Genomic DNA, 16,293 nt, shown 5'->3' with positions numbered 1-16,293 from the left:
TAATAGATGTAATAAGAATATAAAGTCCGCCGACAACCTGTATTATACGTAAAACTCTCCACATGCCCCTGTGCTAAAACAAGTGCCAAGCGACTTTTAATTCAATAAATAATAATAAAAAAAACGGGGCGGGACACTTTTAGAGGGGCAAGAGAGGCCCTAGGGAGTTATTGTATAAAATTTCATTGCAAAAGCTCAAAAGCTTCTTGAGATATCGCCCGGAAACGAAGTGTTCCACACAGATGGAATGTATGAATTTACGACCTTGAACTTTGACCTTTTGACCTCAAAATCAATAGGGGTCTTCCTTATGCCACAGGGAATTGTTATGTAAAATTTCATTGCAAAAGCTCAAAGGATTCTCGATATATGGCGCGGAAACGAGATTGTTAAAACAGACAGAATTTCAAGAAATTTATGACCTTGACCTTTTGACCTCAAAATCAATAGGGTTCTTCTTTAGGCCATAGGGAGTTGCTATGCAAAATTTCATTGTGAAAGCTCAAAGGCTTCTCGAGATATCGCGCGGAAACGAAAGTGTTACAGACAGACAGAAATACAGACGGACGGACGGACGGACAGACAGACCCAAATTAATATCCCCCACTTTCAGTGAAAGCGGGGGGCAAAAAAATTGAGCGAACTTAGCTTGATTTTAATTTTAAGAAAATGAGTTGTGACTAAGCTTAACTTCGCTCCCTTATATAGAAATAAAAACGCTTTTAAAATTTCTTCACGAAGAGCAGGGCCCAAAGATTCATATCATTGTACAAACTTTCTTATGTTTCTTGACCACATAATTGAGTCTAAATAATGATTCCAAGGATTAGTAGCGCTAAATAAGGGACCATCTTACACTGAAATATGGTCCCTCACCCAAGCATACCTTTAGGGATTTGAAGGATGATAGATATTCTATAAATGAGCCTGAGGCTCAAGAGGGTATCATATAGGACCATTCTATTACACAAATATCATATAGGACCATTTTATAACATATATATCATATAGGACCATTAACACATTGCTTATGTCGCTTTAACCAATCATCAAAAATGTGGACAAACTGTTTTGGTTTGATAGGTGAAATTATATTTAACACTTCCTGTCTCAGATCCTGAAAATGATAATACCTCTGTCTGCGTAAAAACGACTTTATATATATAGAAAAGGAACTGTTAGTCGCCGATCACTGTCAATCAAGTCACGAACTTCATTTTTTACAGACTGCAATCTCGGAAAGATGGTCTTCCTTCGCGCAAGTCATCCCGTAAACTGTGCCTTTCGTCCGAAAATCTTCTGTGCCACTTAAACACTAAAGATCGGCTTACTTTTCTATGTTTTCCCGACTGTTTAAGGAATTTATGGGTCTCTGTTGGTGTTTTTCTGATGTCTTCACAAAATTTTATCACTGCTCTCTGCTCCACCTTTTCCGAAAACGTCCCTTTTTTCGAACAATGACGATCCTGTCTTGATAGATTCTAACCTCGATTTCTCTGTCATTTCGAAACTTTGAACATTCAAATTTTGCAGGATTGATGCTGAAACTTTTGTCAATGTCATAATGCGAAAGTGATCCAAATTTTCGCGGAATTTTACAAAATACAAATGAATGTATAAAGTGATAAAAAAATCTTTTTAATTAAAATTTTGCCGTGCTCCGGGTCACCATCCCATGTCTAATAATGAAGTCATAATTGTAATTATACATTTAAATTTGAAAAAAAAAAATACATTTTATAATTCTCATATAGTAAAGGATTATAAATATGCTAATAATAAATATCTATAACACAACTTTTATTTATATTTAAGCTTGTCCACGAACTTTACGGACAACCCTCACTTATTCTTCAATTGTATAGAAGAGAAAACAATTGCTGTTTTAACTGTCAAACACACGAGTTGCAGAACTGTCATTCTTGATCGGCAAATCTTTGTAGTAGAATAAGAAAGTTTTAGAAGAGGACCAGTTTGCAGTGTCCATAATGTCCTTCATAGAAACACCTGAAGCAAAGGCTACGGAAACTGCAGTTTCCCGAAAAGAATGAGCTGTTTATATAGATTAATCTATCCCAGATTAAGATAACACACTCTTTAACCATCGAGCCAGAGTACATGTAGTCACTTTATTTAGGTTTTGCATTAAATAAAAAGATCATCAGATTTACGAATATATTTTATTCGATGTATACATTCTTTCAATGTCTCAACAACACATAATTCTTTTTTTATGTTATTGATAAAATGAAACAGAGGGTAAAGGAATGCCAGGCCTAGAAGTCTTTGAAAGTGTTTTTATTTGAAAAATATTTTTATCAGTATAAACAATCATATAATCAATGTTCAGTGCTGAACGGCTCTGGGCTCTTGCAGCAGTAGTTAAAGCACACAATGCCACCAATTTCCATGTTAACATTTTTAGAGTCAAGTTTTTCAGAGGATATAGATAGATCTCTTAAAAACTGTAAAACTTTAGATACATCCCATGTTAACTTACATTTTGGTTGAAGTGGATTTAAATTATAATAACCTTTAAGAAACTTAGGTATTAAAAACTGACTATTGATCCACTTGAAATAAAGACAAGGTTTGCATTAGCATAGCTTTATTTATATTAATAACTGAATATGAAACTTTCTGTTTCATCAAGGAAGATAGAAATTGCATAACATTCACAATGATCCCCAAACAATTGCTCGGTAATAGGAACTGCAAATGTTCCTGTATCTGGGGTTTAAACAACCTTTTAATTCATTCCTACGTTTCATTGATGGAAACAGACTAATGGAGTTAGACAATATAGACTTCGTTTTTTAAATATCTAATTCTTTGTTATTTGCCAGCTGATCTGTGGACAGCGTTTTATATAGGGTGGTGTAGTCACATGTTCAGTCTATTGTTAAAGTCTTTATATTGAGACCTTGTATGCTATGCCTCGCTACACTAGGAAAAACAATGCTATATGATACCCTCGTAGAAAGGCGACATGTACATGTAATAGAATGTCGGGAATTACTTTAGAAATATTTTTCTTAGAACATCTCAACCACAAATCGTCAAATTAATATGCAAGCATGAGTTGTTGTGAGGTGGGACCACAATAAAAATGCAAAATCCCACAGGGGAAGCAAAAACCTCATCCAAAGTCTTTTTTTTTTCATTCGTTAATTTTTTACCATATAATCATGGGCTGAAGTGGGACCAAAGAAAGGGTATATTTACATAGAAATGAATAGGAATTTTTATTTTAACTTATTCTCTAAAATTGATCAAATTGTTATTTAATATCTATATTAATGCTATGGAAATCTTTTGAATTTAAGAATAATTCAATGGAATTTAGGAAAAATCTTTTTAACAAACAGCGGTGGCAAAGTAAGTCAAAGAAATAAGCAAACGTTCCTCACCCCTGTTTTCCCTGCGGTTCATATTGTCTATATAGATGTCTGTCTGTCTTTCCTTCTGTTAGTTCGCAAAAAATCTGAAAACTTTGCGGTTACAGTGGCCTAGTGGTTGAGCGATCGATTTAAAATGGGGAGGTCCAGGTTCACTTCTCGCTCCCGTCGCCACATGAAACCTAAAAATTATTAACATAGATAATGACTGTTCCTTCACTAAGCGCTCAGGATATTCAGGGAAGGGTCAAGGGTGAGACCTTAAATATCTACGATCTACAGCCGTAAGCGTAACACCTGGGTATAAAATATTGTTCCTTATGAGACTTAAGGATCACTATCCTTCTGTTCACTCATAGAAAATTCTACTCTGCTTCTGAATTAAAAAAAAATATTAAGTAATAGTCATTTATCCCCCTGAGAATTATCTCTCTTAACAGAGTGTCAGTGAACCTTAAACAACATACATTTAATCAATTAAAACGTAATGGAAACATTTTGATAAATTTCTGTTACTTAAGGTTTATAAGGTAAAATTAAATATTTAAAAAAAAAAAAAAACTTCCATTACATTTTGGGCGGATTCGGCTAAGAAAATGTTGCTAAAATATTTTTGTGTGTTTGATTCTTCTTTTCTGCCTTCACCTAATTCTAGCAGTATATTTATGGAAAAATGCATTGACCCCAAGTAAAGACGAACAACATGTGACTTGGGTCAGGAAGGATTCAGTGCAGGATGATTCGACACATGAAGCAGATTTTTTATATTGATTGTTCGTTCGTTTGTTTGTTTGTTTTTTAACGTCCTTATCGAAATTTTTTTCACTCTTATAGAGTTACACCACTCGCCGGTGTCCACGTCCCGCAGTGGGATTCGAACCCAGCAACGATTCTAGAGCAAAGGCGACTTTTTTATTTTATTTATTATTTATTTTTTGGATGAAGGTTTAATTTGATCTTATTGGTCATGTTATATATACTTTTCTCCCTACTGTAATTTGGGTTTTAATGAAAAAGTATATAATGTCGTTATAGTTAGGAGCACAATTGTAATTATAGTAATGCTATAACTGGGTGAATTAAAAAATAATGACCGCCAAATTGATATTTGTTTTTAAAAAAAAATCAACTTACCATAACATATTTTTCACTTATATCATCATACTGTACATACATTCTACTCAAAATTCCTGAAATGGCAATAGAATAGACCATTGCATAAAAAAGTTTCAGAATTTTTATTAGTAAAATTTTTTTTGAAAAAAGAAAATATTACTACCTCCTAAAAGACTTTCTAAAATGCATAATCAAAAGAAATTATAGTTTTTCATGCTTCAAAATTGTGCCAGGGATACAAATGATTAGATCTAAACCTTGATAGAGTTCCTTCTCTTGTATATGTGAAAGAAATTAGCTTTTTGATTCTAATGTTATTTTACATTATTTTTTAATGCTGGTTTTAATATGAAAGATATATGATACAATAAATTCACCCAAAATTACTTTTTTGTCCATTTTAAGTCAATTCTGTAAATATAAGCCAAAAATTAATTTTAAATGCAACTTTTCTTATAAGAAATTACTAGATTTTAAACATGTTAAAGTTATCCTATTTTACCTCATTTTTTTGCACTCCTGACATCTGATATGTATTTTATTAAACATTGTTTTAATAATTCTAACACAATAACTCATTCAAAGTTTGTAAATCAGTTTGTCGTTTTGATATTTTTTTATCAATTACAGTAAGTTTTTCATATTTTCTAGACTTCAAAATATGATTACTTGCTTGTGTAATATATAACAAAAAGTAATTTTAAGTAATGAAAACCATTCTGTGATTTGACTATAAAACATCCAAACAATATCTGTAATTTGTTAATAGACATAATGATTTGAACTATAATTAGTATCAAACACGTTCTGCAATTAATTTTTAGTAAAGATCGATGAAGTTCATTGATAATAAGAAAACGGTTTGTTACACTCTTGACTGTAGTAAAATTTAAAATTAAATTTATAGAACACTAAACTTCATAAAGTGCTGGCAACATCAAGTGGTAACTTGATTGTTTCTTTAAATTTATTCATATTTGATCAGCAATAGTTCTAACATTTTTGCTGCACTCAAGACCAGAAGCATGCAAATCTTTAAAGTAGAGTTGTGAAGCATAAATTATATCAGAAAGTGTTCTGTTGTTTCAGTGAAGTTGAGGTGAAATTATTTGAATTTTATAACAATTTTTCAGTGTTTTTTTTTTTAATTTTCACCAAAAAACAAACAAACAAAGAAAAGATTAAAAAACACCTCTGGATTGATCAACTTGAAAAAGAGACAGATTTTAATAATAAAACTGGCAATAATTTAGTGCTAAGTAAATTATTCAAATAGATCATTATTAATTAAAGAATATTTAATAGTAAGAATAGAAGTCTTTTCATCATACAGCCTGAATCTTTAAATAAATGTGTTGCCCTCCTCACCATAGAAATATAGATTTGAAACATAAACAGACCCTTTAATTGACAGATCAATTTGGGAAAAATATTTTTTCTCTCTTTATTTTCCAATAAAGAATTCAGAGAATCATATACTGATAAAAGTATTCCTATGCTGAGTAGCAAAACATTAAATGTTGTACTCCTAACGCAATTGCATATGCCCAGATACTTGACTCTCATTAATGCTGCTTGTGATATATATATTTCTTTTTAAATTTTAAATGGTACATAAGTTATTGTTTTACACTTTGAAAATCCTTTTTTGACTTCATTGTCATACAGATTTTTAAAATCAATGATTTTTGGCAATACTACATTTTTTTCTATTGCACTCCTGACATGGTATAGCATTTTTTTCAGCATAAGCCATGACCACAGCTCTGTCAAACAAAAGATGCTACAGTCTAAATTTAAAGCTCAGTACTTTGAATATTTTCAGGAAAGTCCAACATAAACCATTTTTTCATAGATCTTTAAAAAATATTGAATTTTCAAAGTGTCACTAAAAGGTATTGCACTCCTAACATTTTTAGCATCATTTTGGGCAAAACTTTTTGTGACGAAAGATATCAATGAGATATTTGGCAGGTTTTTAGCCTATATCAAAATACACATGCTGAGACGTAAAAATTTATTCCCTATGCCTGTATTTTTAGTACAGGTTGATAAATATGTGTCTGTGCATTTTTTTTTAAATTCACCCAATTCTGTCTATTAATTCTCATTTGTCGTTCAAATTATCTCTTCGTAAATATTGAATATTTACATATATTTGTTGATTATAAGAATTATTGCAAAGCTTTCGATTTTATGTCACGAGAATACAGGTAATCATATCTAATTACATATATCTTCTCTTGAAACACTTCTTTTTAGTTGTATACATCCATTCGTTTATTCCGATTGGAAAATTCGGGGATCAATTTAGAATAATTCCTTCTTCTGAAGAAGTGCATACGGACGAAAATGGAACAATGAACCATACTAACTCCAACAATGATGTTTTCGGTAAACTTTACAATGAATGGTTCCAGGTTTTGAGAGATGACATTTTAGGAAAGGAGTATGTAGTACCTGCTTATATTGATCTTCATGTCAACTACTCTCTTGGATTCGGTAACCCTCAAAACAAAGAAGTCAAAGTGAACATTGAATTCCCGACTGTGGATAACTATTCCCGCAATCTTTGCAAAAATGAAACAAAGGAGATAACTATAAAAGCTTTTCAATATGAAGTTTTGAAATTACAATGTGATATCATTGGAACACGTGTTAATGCCTCAGAAAATATCATTGTCTACTCTCTAATTACAAAAGGAGTCGGAGAACTCCCGGATTTATTGATGATTGAACAACTCATTCCAGTCAGATTGTGGGGGAGTTTCTACGTGATGGTACCTTCTGGAAAAAGTCCTAAAGGGGATATAATTTTGATAATAACTGCACATGATAACACGAAAGTTCATATTTTAGGGTACGATCATGTCACCATTCCTGACAAATACGGCAGAATACATAGACGTATTTTAGGAACATCCCCAATCACTATAAAGACCTCAGATCCAGTGTCTGTGACGCAGTTTGTTGTTCGGGATGACGACTCATCTATGATAAACATCATCCCACTGAAATACAAGATTGATAAAAACGACTTGTGGGAAGGAGACTCAAATGTCAGATACACTTACATACACGAGAAAAAGGAAAATGCTATGACAATTCCACTGTCTAAATATCACGCATACCAAGGGAATGGCATTTCCACGGTACCGGAGTTTGTACTGGGCTGCTCCCTTTTGTTTAAAGAATCCAAACTACTTCCTAGGAGTAACTGTGGTTTTATGAATGAATCCAAGGTAGATTTTTTATCAAAGTCAAAATAAATTTTATCAACAGATACTTTTGATGTACAACAAACATGTACTATTAAATCGAAACATCTCTTACCTCCTATCAACCTTCGATGGTTTGACGAATAGACTGCATGAATATGATAAAGCAGATGATATGATTTTCGAGTCCTATTCATAAATCTCTACTTTTTTGTCATTTTTTTCCAGACAGAGGATATCTGGCCAGTTATGGTTCCTGGAGATGGCGTAGATAATGATAGCGATGATAAAGTTGACGAAGACGACTGCTGTAAGTTAATATTTAATATAAAATATATACAAGATAATAGTTCGATTGACGTCGCCAGGGTTGACACAGAAATTTATCTTAAAGGATCTGCCACAGTGCATTATAAAATGGCTACGAATACACTGAAGTATATTCTATTATTGGATCTATCAATTTATGTACTTTGTAAAAGATATTTTAATTGTTACCGATCAGTAAATCAATAAATGTAACCCCATTGTCCTGCTTTTGTTTTCTGCGAGATTTTCGATGAAATTATGTCACTGACAGTAATTTGTGTGTAATTCTGGTAAATTGGTAGTGACAGCTAAAATTCAGTTTAACATTTTTTTAATTTACATATTCATGTTTCTTCTAAATAAAGACTTTTTAAAAATGTATAGGAATTACACCTCTTATTTTATGAATCCTAGCACTTGATCGAACACTCTCTTGAGATAATTATTCTGAGTTTTAATAAGGTTCAAATGTATGTAGGAGCAGATGCACATAAATTTAGAAAGAAGTCTAAATCATTTATCTGCTTGTATTTTACAGCAGAAGTAATAAAGAACAGTAGTCTGGTGCTTATTCTTATTTACATATATAATACTTACTAAACACTACTCACTAAACAGTGTTTACAGGGAAGTGGGAGATCATTTTTTATCTTACATTATGGATTCCGTTTATTCCATTCATGCAATGAAAACAAGCATTGTAAAAGTATTGCATAAACAATACATGCCCACTACCGGTATACCCTTTTCTTTTTAGGATATCATTTTATAAGACCCTGTATATGAAAAGTGCGCCCAAAATGAATGAAATGTCTTGGAATGAAGTCTGTATTACAAAGACGTGTTTGACTGTCTTTAGACTTACATGCATGCTTTGATCAGAACAGGTCATCTTGCATGATTAAAAAAACAATTTTATAATTTCTTTTGAATTGTTGACAAAATATTACAATTATAGTTGTGGGGCACATACAAATATACATGTATGCAATGGTCCAAATTGAACAAGGTATGAATCGACCAGTTACTGTTGAAAACTGTAGAATAGAAAATAAACGACTTCCAGTAATAGCGAACGCACGAGGGATTGGGATGTTTTCGAATACTTTGACAATAAAATCACCTTATGTGTGAATAACACAACTGTCGGTAAACAAGACTGCTTACATATGGAAAACGTTACTCGTTGTTCTTAACTCAAACACATACCAAAAAAAAATCCCAATTCAAATCGGGAAAGATATCCATTCTTTATTGCATCGCCAAGTATATTAAGTTTTCGCTGGTAGAAATTGCTAAAAACAATGCACGATATAACTGACCGTCTTCTGTCAAAAACTTCAACCTGAAAACCTTGTTTTGGGGACATTAATCTAGTGCAGCACGAACCCGATTTTGAACCCGATTATAAAAAAGAGGAATGTTTAAAACGATTTACTCTAGCACCTATTGGTCAAATGTGACAAAATTCAAACTTTCTATAGTTTGTCTCTATAAAGGTACCCAGCAAGTTTCAAACAATAATCTTTAACATGACAACCTCGTTTTGGAACATTAATTTAGTGCAGCACAAACCCAATCTTGATCCCGATTATAAAAAAAGAGGAATGTTTAAAACTAATTTACTCTAGCACCTATTGGTCAAACGTGACAAAATTCAAATCTGATCTGTAGTTTGACACTATAAAGGTACCCAGCAAGTTTCAATTCTCAAGAGCGTAAGGGAAAAAAGTGCGGAATACCAAGTGGGACAGACTGACAGACAGAAAGAGGGACAGCTAGACGGACAGACAGACGGACGGACAGATGCAGAGGAAACCTATAGTCCCCTCCGGTTTCACTGGTAGGAGACTAATAAAATAACAAGATTGCTGATTGTGGTAACTCAGAGGACTAGAGATCATTTGAATAAATGGACATTTAATGATTTCATATTTGATACTTTTGTTTTTATTAGTTTCAGATTTCTTCAGTGGAACCGGTGAGCAAAATATATATTTCATAATCTGATTTTTCTGACAGTATACAATTTGAAAATATTTTTTACTTTCAGAATTTTTTTTTTAAAGAAGAACGTGTATTTTATACTTCCCCTTAAATGAAAGAAACTGAAAGAAAAGTTTTGAGTCAATTGTGAGATAATTAAAACTACAAACTTAGGAATCAATAACACGTGTATCTTAATAATTAGACGCTCTTTTTTCGTTATTTACATGTACATATGTGATTCTGTACGGGCGGCGGAAAGATGAACAACCAACTACTTTGTTTCTTTTGTTCATTTGGCTATTAGTAAGCACTTGCTATCGTTGAGTTCTTGATTTTGTTTTATATTTTTTAAGCGCTAATATATACGCTAAATGCTTTATTTATCTAACCAAAAGTTTTACTCAACCAGATGCTACCTATGAACTGTTTACCTAGAAACCTCTCAGGTCTTTCTGCTCCGGGAACCAAATGCCCGAAATGATTGCTCAGCTTTTGAATTTCGGGGGAATACTTGCAGGGTCAAAACTGTTAATCCTGGACCACGGTCTATTCTAAATGGGTGTTTGTTATTTTTTTAAGGAAATATTTGTGAGAAACTTAGAAATGGTATATGAAAAAATGAGAAAGCTAAGGAAATTTTTTTATCGGCATCGTCCTCTTCGAAAATTCTTCAAAGTTTGATAAAAATGCAGAGGTTCTGCGGAAAATTTTTTCCAGAATCTCCAAAAAATAATAAAAATAGAAGAATTAAAAAAACTCGTGACAATAAACAAAGATTTATAATGACAATTAAAATATTAGCGACCAATTGTTAAAATATATTATGAAAAATATGAAGTTGTAAACATACGTTAATGTGTTAAAATTGTTAATTATGATCTTAATTTTGAGCGTTTGAGTAGAAACTAAAATGAGGAATACATGTATAGGCATACTGATAGAAATCAGCATCATTATTAATCAAAACTATGAATTGCAATTGTTTAGCAGACATTAAATTAATTTGAATATTGAAGGAACGGGGCATTGTAAACAAATATTATTTGCAATGGACAAATATTCTTTGTATCAAAAACGATGACCTTAAGTATATATACTTTTGTAAATACCAGTAATTTGATTAGACAACAAGTTTAGTTTCCATGCCGAACAAAACGTTTGAATTTCGTAAGTCTACGAGGGATGATCAAAAAGTTCGCGAACTATCTCTATGTTTACAAAAATACAATTCAGATCAGAATGAAAGTAGGCACACATACGAGTATAGTCATACATATGTTCTATAAATAGCAGGTGTTAGGTGATTTTTTTCTCCATGTTTGTGACGTCACATTGTAAAAATGACGTCAATATGTGACTTGTGACAAAAAATGGTTGACTCAGTCGTATTCGAGCAACAAACGGCTGTAAAGTTTAACATATATCTTGGAAATTCCTTGACAGTACCATATAATAATTTGTACAAGGTTTATGAAGACAAAAGACTTGCCAGAAGTTTAATCATTAATTGGTTTGATTGTTTTATTGAAGAAAGCGAGATGGTTAAAAATAACGTTTGTTCTGTTACCCAGTGAAAGCAAGCTGGGAAAGATATGTGTCCTTAGTTGAGCAATTTGTTATGAAAGATCGCCAAGTTACAGTTAGAAAAATAGTTATATATCTTAACAATGACATAATTATTAAATCCATGAAATATCGTTTACTTTAGACTTAAAACATATCACATATGATAAAAAGAAGGCGTTCATACTTTATCCACATTAGATAAAACGACGCTGCCAAGACAGAGGACTCGGGTTGTGATGGTCACCATGCTCATTCTGGGGAAGGATATCCTTATCCATCCATCCTATTGCCGAAATTTCGCCGTTTGTGACAAATGGACTGTTATTGTTATAAAAATAACTTGCATGTTAAGAAATATAAGACTCAGAAATGTGAACAAAACGCTACGGAGCATGTCACGTTACCGCTTGGATCACATGATTCGCGCATGGACAGAACGGTGGCAGATGTGCATTTAAATTGGAGAGGAATACTTTAAACAATAATGAACACTTAAGCCTAATTTTATTTCTTTTATGGAAGTAATTCAATTAGTTCGCGAACTTTTTGATCACCCCTCGTAATTTCCTTAAAAACTACAGAATTTTATTAAATATGCCTTCATAAATAATGCATTTTCACAGGATTATTTGAAAAACCAGACGATTTTGATTTTCCCCATTAGTTAGAAGTGAGTTCCAAAAATTGCAATTTTTGTCTTTCATCCAAAAGGAAATGACATGTAAGATTTGATTAATCTTTAAGCTATCCAGGTCAGAGACCAGAAGAGCTTATGCGATAGTAAGGTGTCCGTCTGTCTGTCTGTCCGTCTGTAAACAATTTTTCAAGATGCTACTCCTCCTAAAGTTTTGGTCTGATTCCAATATAACTTGGCACACAAATAGACTACTCTGAGATACATATTTCTATGTATTCGTTTTTGATTTCGATGAACGATTGCCATGGTTACTAAAACTAGAAATTTCTGTGAAATACTTTAAGAGCACTCCTCCTCCTAAAGTTTTAGTCTGATTTCATTATAACTTGGCACAATAGTAGACTACAATAAGATACACAATTGTCTTTATCGGTTTTTCATTTTGATGAGTAATGTTGACATGGTGATAGTATAAATATAGAAATTTCTGTAAAATTCTTTCAAAAGGCTACTCCTCCTACAGTCTTTATCTAATTGCATTAAATCAACCACAAAATTAGACTAAAACTAGGGTCTTCATTCTATTTATTGCTTTTGCAAAGTTTCAAATCTAAATGCTACTTTTCTTTTCTTTTGTTATAAGTACAAACCAGTAGAGCTACAGTCTCGTCAGAGACTTCTGGTTTGAACATTACATTTCTGACATTATTTGAAAAAAAGATGACTTTGTGTTCAAAAAAGGGGATGTTACTGGCTTTCTCATTTAGTAAAATACTTCAAAGTTAGTATATCTGCTTCTTTTTTGTTATTGAACATAATAAACTCTACAGTACTTTAATGTCATCATTTCGTACAAAGAATTTTGACGTACATGTATCTCCCAGATGGAAGCATGCTAACCGCATTTCGGTACTTTTAGCACTTCGATTTTGTTTTCCAAACAGTCATTTTTTGTATTTTAGCTAAGATTGTAAAATCAATTGTTTGTTGTTACTTATACTTAAATTTACCCCTTTAGTTGCTAATATTTTTGTATTTTAGCAGGCCAGAGTGTTAACCCTGATTTCTAAATTATCGGAAATCAAAATACTCTTATAATTTTAGTTTTCATGGGTAAAATTTGAACACAAAATTCTGTGAATCTCGACGAAACGTTGAATGAGAAAAATGTAAGACGTAAAAGTCATTGATTTCACAAGCTGCGTATTCTTGAACAACATTATCTGATAAAAATTGGTTGAAAATTCACAAGAAAAATCAATAGAAAATTTTGAATTAACGGTAGATTGATCTTTTTTTTTTCATTTGTTATAAATGATAAACATGTCAATCAAGGAAATAATGGGTTGTGCAGAATTCGTGTCCATGACGTCATGCAAAGGTCAAGACCCTTTCCCGGTTCTTAACTACCTATGAGACATTAAGAAATAAGGATATACAATGATGCGCATTGAAGTGGTAAAATGTTTTTCTTTTGAAACGAACGTTTAGGTCTTTCTTATTGAAAGTCGATTGCTACATCATGAAACTCCCATTTCTTTAGAATTGAGAACCAATATTCGTCGCAGTGTATTATGACAACCCACTCTCTGAGACTAGCAACGTCAGTTTTCGCGCTGAAATGGGGATTTCATGAAGTTCGGGGAGGGAGTGAGAGACTCCCGAGCATTGCAACGAATATGTAAATTTTTTCATGCATGTACATGTATTAATTTTGCTATGTGTATTGAACTGTTGAAGTTATCACAACACGTGTATCTTTCGAACACGTGTGAGCCTGGTATTTATGTGCACTGCCATTGGCTATTGTATTTATCGAAACCTGTGTTCTACAGGTATTTGAATAAAGCATGTGAGAAAATTTACATTCTCCTTTTCAGAGCGGACTGGTGTTCCCACGCCCTCTCTTCCCTTAAATACTACCATTCCAATAACAACGTATCAGTTTGCTTGATGAGCGTGGTGAATTTTCACAAAGTGATTACTATTTTAGTCATTGATTAGATGTTTGATTTCTATGCAATGAATACTATTTTGCATATAAAACACAGAAACCAGCGATATCACTGATCATGCTGATAATACTGACCAATCACATCGTATGATTATTTTAATACCCTTAAACAGCAACACGTGTTTAATCAAAGCCCGTTTTGCTTCATAAAATCACGTATTATATTCAGTTGCTAATTAATCATGTGGAAGTAATTATACCTAAAATTGGCAAGGGTTACACTCCTGCAATTGAATATGCTAAATTTTTCAAATGAAAGTTAAATTAAAGCTTTATTTTGAATAATTTACGTCTAAGCCCTGTTAAAAAAAACTTCTTCAAAAATGAGAAAATGGTTATTATACCCGCACTTTCTAAAGAAAGTTCGGGTATATTGTTGTTACTCATGTCTGTCCGTCCGTCCGTCCGTCCGTCCGTCTGTCACACTCTTATTTCTCAAACTCCTCTTACATTTTACACAGTAGCCTAATCATCTTTTGGGAGATGTTTGGTGGTGTCATGTAGATGTGCAGTAAAGTTTCGGAATTTTCATTTTCACCCTGGGGGTCAAATGGGGGTCGAAAAATGACGTTTTTTATGCAAAAAGCCCCTGGTTCCCTGAACTCCTCTTACATTTTACACAGTAGCCTAATCATCTTTTGGGGGAAATGGTTAGTGGTGTCCTGTAGATGTGCAGTAAGGTTTCGGAATTTTCATTTTCACCCTGGGGGTCAAATGGGGGTCGAAAAATGACGTTTTTTATGCAAAAAGCCCCTGGTTCCCTGAACTCCTCTTACATTTTACACAGTAGCCTAATCATCTTTTGGGAGATGGTTGGTGGTGTCCTGTAGATGTGCAGTAAGGTTTCGGAATTTTCATTTTCACCCTGGGGGTCAAATGGGGGTCGAAAAATGACGTTTTTATGCAAAAAGCCCCTGGTTCCCTGAACTCCTCTTACATTTTACACAGTAGCCTAATCATCTTTTGGGGGATGGTTAGTGGTGTCCTGCAGATGTGCAGTAAGGTTTCGGAATTTTCATTTTCACCCTGGGGGTCAAATGGGGGTCGAAAAATGACGTTTTTTATGCAAAAAGCCCCTGGTTCCCAGAACTCCTCTTACATTTTACACAGTAGCCTAATCATCTTTTGGGAGATGGTTGGTGGTGTCCTATAGATGTGCAGTAAGGTTTCGGAATTCTTATTTTCCCCCTGGGGGTCAAATGGGGGTCAAATTTTTTTAAAAAAATATTTAACATGTTTAGACATCCTGGTTCCCAGAACTTCCCTTATATTTTATGCACTAGCCTTAAATCATGATCATTTGGAAGATGATTTATTTTGTCCTGTGGATGTGTAAAATGGTTTTAAAATTTGCATTTCCATGTGGATAGCAAATAGGGGCAGGAAAAAAATGGCCCCTCCCTAACCCATGGGGTCATGATTTGTACAAACTTGAATCTACACTTCTTGGGAATGTTTTCATATTAATCATGCTTTTGTTGTTCTTAAAAAGAAGAATTTTGAAGATTTTTTTTTCCTTTTAAATCTCTATAAAACTTTGATCCCTTATTGTGGCCTGACCCTACCCTCGGAGGTCATGATTTGAAAACTAGAAATATGTCCATAGGACAAATGCCCCGCCGAATGTATATTACTAATGCAACATGAAAATTTGTATGAGTGTATGAAGTTTGATGAGAATATCTTGAACAGTTTCTTTAAAATTGAAACTAAAATCTAAAAAAAAAATGGATATAGATGATAAATTCTCACAAAATTATGTATAAGTGCATGCTTACATAAAAATATCTTAGATTGTTTCTTTAAAACTAAGCAAAATACAAATTAAAGAGAAGGGAGGTCAAGGTCACAGGAAAGTGCAAGGTGAAAAGTTTTTGATGCAGTTGAATAGCTCTCACTAATACATATCAGCATATTAGGTTTGATAAAAATATCTTGAATGATTTATTTAAAACTGAGCTTAACACTTATTTGAGAAAAGAGAGGTCAAGGTCAAAGGAAAGGTTGAGGTCAAAATGCTGATGCAGTTGAAAAGCTTATATGAGT

The 16,293-nt window shown here is 33.0% G+C and overlaps 1 protein-coding gene across 1 annotated transcript in view; it reads left to right on the top strand.

The window, feature by feature from the left end:
- The first annotated feature begins 6,874 nt into the window (after positions 1–6,874).
- LOC133190656 (uncharacterized) overlaps positions 6,875–16,293 on the top strand; it is a 50,068-nt gene continuing 40,649 nt past the window's right edge. The window contains exons 1-2 of the mRNA XM_061326348.1: positions 6,875–7,756; positions 7,961–8,042. Of these exons, the coding sequence (XP_061182332.1) occupies positions 6,875–7,756; positions 7,961–8,042 (964 nt within the window). The remainder of the gene's footprint in view (positions 7,757–7,960; positions 8,043–16,293) is intronic.

This window comes from Saccostrea echinata, unplaced genomic scaffold, assembly GCF_033153115.1.
Source record: "Saccostrea echinata isolate AGI-Se365-2 ecotype Australia unplaced genomic scaffold, CSIRO_AGI_Sech_v1 ptg000022l, whole genome shotgun sequence".
Lineage (NCBI taxonomy): Eukaryota > Metazoa > Mollusca > Bivalvia > Ostreida > Ostreidae > Saccostrea > Saccostrea echinata.
The sequence above is the reverse complement of the archived record's forward strand: the minus strand, read 5'-3'. Positions and strand labels throughout refer to the sequence as shown.